Here is a 6,000-nt window from a genome sequence, read left to right as displayed (position 1 = left end):
AATTTGGTTAGTCATTTCCCAATTGATGGACACCCCCTCAGATTCCAATTCTGTGCCACCACAAAAGGAGCACTTATGAATACTTTTGTACATCCTTTTAGTCTTTGATTTCCCTCTGATTTAGTTCTGGTAGTGAAATTGTTTGGTCAAAGGATATGCCTTTTATACTCTAATAGTCTTTTGGACAGAGTTCCAAATCGGTTTCCAGATGGCTGAACTAGTTCATAGCTTCACCAATAGTTCAAAGTGTACCTATTTTCCCACAATTCCCCCAGCATGTATCATTTTCTTTTTTGTTGCCGCTGCCATCTTTGTCAATCTGAACAGTGAAGAATAGTACCATCAGAGTTGTTTGGATTTTAATTTCCTTAATTAGTGATTTTGAGCATTTTTCATATGGCTATTGAGTTCTCCTTCTGAAAACTGCTTATTCATATTCTTGGATCCATTTTTCAGTTGAAAAAATGGCTCCTTTTCTAGTAAATTCAGCTCAGTTTATGTTTTTGTGAAATGCAACCTTTATCAGACAGATTTGCCTCTGTGAGTTCTCTCAATTTCCTGCCTTTTCTCATTTTAACTGCATTTGTTTTCCTTGTGTACATTTTGTGTATTCCAAATTCCATTCCCTCTAGACTTCATCTTCCATCTCTAACTATTGAGGCCCTTAGTTCTACCAGTCTCTGTAATTTGTATCAATGTGATTCATAAAGTCATTTAGAGCTTCTCACATCTGGACTAAGATGTCGAGGCAACAAATGTGGAATGTGTTCCGCTTGGGGTTTCCTCATTCCCTTACGCCTCAGCTTGTCCATTTAGAACTCATCACTCATAATCTTTTAAAAGGTAACTGAGGGTCAGCTAAGCAGCTCAGTGGATAGCCAGGCCTAGAGACGGGAGGTCCTGGGTTCAAATCTTAACACAGACACTTCCTAGCTGTGTGACCCTGGGCAAGTCCTTTAACCCCCATTGCCTAGCCCTTACTGCTCTTCTGCCTTGGAACCAATACACAGTATTGATTCTAAGACAGAAGGTAATGGAAAATTTTCTGAGACGCAAGTCAAGAAAAATGTTTTTTCTTCATTTTGTGTCATATCTGCAGGTATGAGGCATTGCGCTGTGCCAAGACCCAAAAGCTTACAAAGACAGTTGATGAGACAGTGCTAGCCTTATGCCGGGACTTTCCTTCTTTATTCCTCCACCACTGCACCTCTTCTGCCCTGTTTCTCAAGGACCAACTTCAATCAGACAGATTTCCTTTAGGGGGCTGAAAGTTAGCAGATCATAGTTACTGAAGGAAAGAGGCTATAGAGAAAAGTAGGTGTTTTACAAAATTTTTTGTCTTACAAAATTATTTTGATTATTAAGAATTTGAGAGTTGTATCCCACAGCCACAGAGGGAAGAGAAAGTCAAAGGGTGTCAAGAGAGGGAGATAAGCATTGCTCGCCTTTCAAGAAATTAAATGGGTGCCTAGGAACGGGGAAGGGCTCGATTTTACAGAAGGGAAGGAGTATTCAGCCAAGGGATTGGGCACCCTCCATCTAAGGAGGTTTTTATACAATTCCCCACTGCCTTAGTAATTAGAAAATGTAGTCAGTCACCCATTCCTGCCCTGGGAAAACATGGATCTTTCTTTCTTTCTTCCTTTCTTCCTTTCTTCCTTCCTTTCTTTCTTTCTTTCTTTCTTTCTTTCTTTCTTTCTTTCTTTCTTTCTTTCTTTCTTTCTTTCTTTCTTTCTTTCTTCTTTCTTCCTTCCTTCCTTCCTTCCTTCCTTCCTTCCTTCCTTCCTTCCTTCCTTCCTTCCTTCCTTCCTTTCTTTCTTCCCTTCCTTCCTTTCTTTCTTTCTTTCTTTCTTTCTTTCTTTCTTTCTTTCTTTCCTTCTTTCCTTCTTTCCTTCCTTCCTTCCTTCCTTCCTTCCTTCCTTCCTTCCTTCCTTCCTTCCTTCCTTCTTCCTTCCTTCTTCCTTCCTTCCTTTCTTCCTTTCTTTCTTTCTTTCTTTCTTTCTTTCTTTCTTTCTTTCTTTCTTTCTTTCTTTCCTTCCTTCCTTCCTTCCTTCCTTCCCTTCCTTCCTTCCTTCCTTTCCTTCTTCTTTCTTTCTTTCTTTCTTTCTTTCTTTCTTTCTTTCTTTCTTTCTTTCTTTCTTTCTTTCTTTCTTTCTTTCTTTCTTCTTTCTTTCTTTCTTTCTTTCATTCTTTCCTTCTTTCCTTCTTCCTTCCTTCCTTCCTCCTTCCTTCCTTCCTTCCTTCCTTCCTTCCTTCCTTCCTCCTTCCTTCCTTCCTTTCTTTCTTTCTTCTTTCTTTCTTTCTTTCTTTCTTTCTTTCTTTCTTTCTTTCTTTCTTTCTTTCTGTAATAGGAATGGTAGGCAAAATTCCTCATATTGAAGGCCACTTATAGAGAGGTACAGATCAGTGGAGAAATGATGGGTGACCAATGAGATTAATAGTATGGGATCTGAGCAGTCTTTAAGAAAATCTGATTCTCTTCTTTTGTGTTTTAACATTTGTGTATTTATCATTGAATTAGCGATTTCCAAGTGTCATCGTGGGACGTTTAACTTCGCCCCCAGAGTCACTGGGATCAAAGTCTCCGGAGTCATCGGGACCTTCAGAACCATTGGACTGTGCCTGGCCTTCCTGCATGCAGAAGTCCATGTGTGTGTAGTCCTGGACCAGCCCCACACAGGGAAGTTAGGGCACAAAGCAGAGCCCTGGAAAGTGGTCCTGCAGGGTTTGAGAGGCTCCTCCGGAAGGCCTGAGCTGCCAGGCAGCCAGCCTCGACAAGAACCAGGAGACCATCCACCCAGATTGCTGGGCAGTGCCAAGGCAGCTAGGACGTGCACAATGCTCCGAGCACCCCCGAAGCCCAAGCGCCAGTCCATTGTTGGTCCTCTCAGAGACATTCCTGTTAATGATGAGCAGGGTACTGGCCCAGCTTGGAATGCCACCAGTAAGAAGGCTGCTTTCATCATTCAAGCGCATGAACCAGAGTATAAGAATGGAAAGACATTTCTTATTGGCCCAAAAGTGCTGTGTGAGGATGATGTGCTGGGTTTCAATTCAGCTGTTTCCCTGCCAGAGACAAGAAAGCCTTTGGTGCCCCTTGATTATCCAATGGGGGATTGTCTTGAATCCGCCATTACTATGGACACATCCATGGTCCTGGAAGCAGATGGAAAGCCGCCCAATAGCAATGAAGTCCCTGACTACCAGGAAGACATCCATCTGTACCTCAGGAAAATGGAGGTGAAATACAAACCTAAAGTAGGTTACATGATGAAGCAACCAGTCATAACCAACCATATGAGGGCTGTCTTGGTGGACTGGCTAGTGGAAGCTGGGGAGGAATACAGTTTCCAGAATGAGACTCTCCATTTGGCTGTGAACTATATTGATAGATATCTTTCTTCGGTGTTAGTTTCGCGGGGAAAACTTCAGCTAGTTGGGACTGCCGCCATGTTCATTGCCTCAAAGTTTGAGGAAATGTGTCCACCAAATGTGGCCGAATTTGTGTACCTCGCAAATGACCAGTACACAAAAAGTCAGGTCATAGGAATGGAGCAAATGATGCTGAACGTGCTGGCTTTTGACCTCGGAGCACCAACAGTAATCCAGTTCCTCGCTCATTATTTCATGCATCAGCAGCAGGCCAATTCTAAGGTGGAAAGTTTAGCAATGTTTCTGGGAGAGTTGAGTTTAATTGATGCTGACCCATACCTGAAATATTTACCCTCAGTGACCGCTGGAGCTGCCTTTCATCTCGCACTCTACACAATCACTGGGAAAAGCTGGCCCGAGTCATTGAGCCAAAAAACGGGCTACACCTTGGAAAGTCTTAAGCCATGTCTAATGGACCTTCATCAGACCTACCTCAGAGCACCACATCGTGCCCTACAGGGCATGCAAGAAAAATACAAGAAGGCAAAGTACCACTGCGTATCCCTCATCAGCCCTCCAGAGACACTAAACTTAGAGTGAGTGAGAAACTCGGAGCCGTTGACTCCAACGTGTGGACCCAGATGTCTTCACAAAGAATCCCTTCACAAAGCACAAATTGTGATCAGTTGCAGATTATGAAGCGCCGTTTGGGATTTTTATGACTTTAAAGGAAAATCTTTTCCATGTACAATTGTCCTGTGTATTTAGCTATAGACATGAAGTGGTTTTGTTTATGTATAGTGAGTATTAACCAAGTCCATACCCCCAGGATGAGAATTAAGAGATGATGGTTCACCTCCAACAAGTGAAAACTAGTCAGAACCCGGCTCACTCGTGGGGAGTATTTGAAGATGAACAGAGTGGTACAAGAGAAAAATTGTGGAGTGTTGGTGTTGGTGGAGCTGTGAAGAAATAATCAATAATGCTAGTGGCCCTCCTAGTCTTCTACTGTTGTCTTTTTCCCTAAGATTGAAGCAGCTCAGTGGAACATTAGCACCTGAGCTCAGAAATGCTCCTGCACTGTTCTGCTAAGGAACAAATCCTTGATCTTTTCTGCCAGTCACTGCTGGTGGATCTTGTGTGTGCCATCAATCAGGGCCACATCTGCATCTTGCTTGTTGTCCATGCCGCTCAAAAAGCTCTTGGAGTCTAAAATAGGACGACATTTTCAAACAAGCCATGTAAAGCTCTTCTTCTTGATGATACATGCCACTCATGGACCCCAGTGATTCAAAGGGGGCTGCAGATGGGCAACAGGATGTTTCCCAAGATGGTTCATACAGATTATAAGCCTCTATTCTCAAGCCTTCACTTTGTTGGCTTTTACTGGCATTCACAAAACCCAACTGGACAGGAGGAAACTCTCCTCCAAGCAATCCATAATATTAATTTTTTATTATTTAAAAATTTTTACATGTCAACATTTTTAGTGGTCATTTTCTGATATTTAGTGGCCCATGTTCTTCCTTTCCTCCTCCTTCCCCCAAACAGCAAATAATGTGACATGGGTTGTACATGGGCTATCATACAATACACATTTCCAAATTCATCATGTTGTGATACTATGTTATGCTCATCATACTGTGTATGCTGCTTACACTAGAGAAAAATTCATGGAGGAAATAAAGTGAAGAATGGCATGCTTCCATTTGTATTCAGACTCCATCAGTTTCTTCTATGATGGTGGATAGCCTTTTTTTGTTGTGAGTCTCTTTGAGTTGTCCTTGTCGATAACAGTTAAGTCCTTCACAGTAAATCATTGTACGTTATTACTGTTACTGTGGACAATGGTATCCTAGTTCTGTTCACTTCACTTTGCATCATTTAATATGTCGTTCCAGGATTTTTTTCTGAGTATCTTGTTCAATAAGTATTCCATTTCCATCAAATACAACAACTTGTTTTCCAATTGATGGACAACCCTTCAGTTTCTAGTTCTTTGCCATCACAAAAAGAGCCATTATACATATTTTCGTACAAGTAGGTTCCTTTCCTCTATCTTTGACCTCTTTGGGATATGGACCTCTACTAGAGGTCTTACTGGGTCAAAAGGTAGGCACAGTTTTATGACTGTTCCTACAGTTCCAAATTGCTCTCCAGAATGATCATGTCAGTTCACAGCTCCATGAACATTGTATTAGTGTCCCAAATTTCCCACACCCCCTCCAAGAAAAAATTCTAATTTTCCTTTTTTTGGTCATATTAGCCAGTCTGATAAGTGTGAGATGGCCCCTCAGAATTTTAACTTCCATTTCTCTAATTAGTAGTGATCTGGAGTATTTTTTTCTTTAAAAAAAAATCCTTACCTTCTGACTTAGAATCAATACCAAGTATGAGTACCGGCTAGGCAGTGGGGGTTCAGTGACTTGCTCAGGGTCACACAGCTAGGAAGTGTCTGATGCTAGATTAGAACCCAGGATCTCATTTCTGTAGGCCTGTCTCTCAATTCACTAAGCCATCTATATGTCCCCTAGCATTTTTGCATATGACTATGGAGAGTTTTAATTTCACCTGTTCATTGATCATTTATTTATAAATTTATATATTATATTTTAATTTATATTATAT

The 6,000-nt window shown here is 41.4% G+C and overlaps 1 protein-coding gene across 1 annotated transcript; it reads left to right on the top strand.

The window, feature by feature from the left end:
• The first annotated feature begins 740 nt into the window (after positions 1–740).
• On the top strand, positions 741–4,201 carry LOC100016754 (cyclin-A2-like). The gene is made up of 2 exons (XM_056826319.1): positions 741–843; positions 2,522–4,201. The coding sequence occupies exons 1-2, from the start codon at positions 741–743 to the stop codon at positions 3,970–3,972; spliced, it is 1,554 nt and encodes a 517-aa protein (XP_056682297.1). The 3' UTR covers positions 3,973–4,201.
• The last annotated feature ends 1,799 nt before the right edge of the window (positions 4,202–6,000 follow it).

Source organism: Monodelphis domestica, chromosome 4, assembly GCF_027887165.1.
Source record: "Monodelphis domestica isolate mMonDom1 chromosome 4, mMonDom1.pri, whole genome shotgun sequence".
NCBI lineage: Eukaryota > Metazoa > Chordata > Mammalia > Didelphimorphia > Didelphidae > Monodelphis > Monodelphis domestica.
The sequence above is the reverse complement of the archived record's forward strand: the minus strand, read 5'-3'. Positions and strand labels throughout refer to the sequence as shown.

What these genes read in the sequence shown, in the direction of transcription:
- LOC100016754 (XM_056826319.1), top strand. Translation starts at nt 741, where the DNA reads ATGTCGAGGCAACAAATGTGGAATGTGTTCCGCTTGGGGTTTCCTCAT. An exon ending in CACTCATAATCTTTTAAAAG is followed by an intron (nt 844 to 2,521) that starts GTAACTGAGGGT and finishes TCATTGAATTAG; the next exon opens with CGATTTCCAAGTGTCATCGT.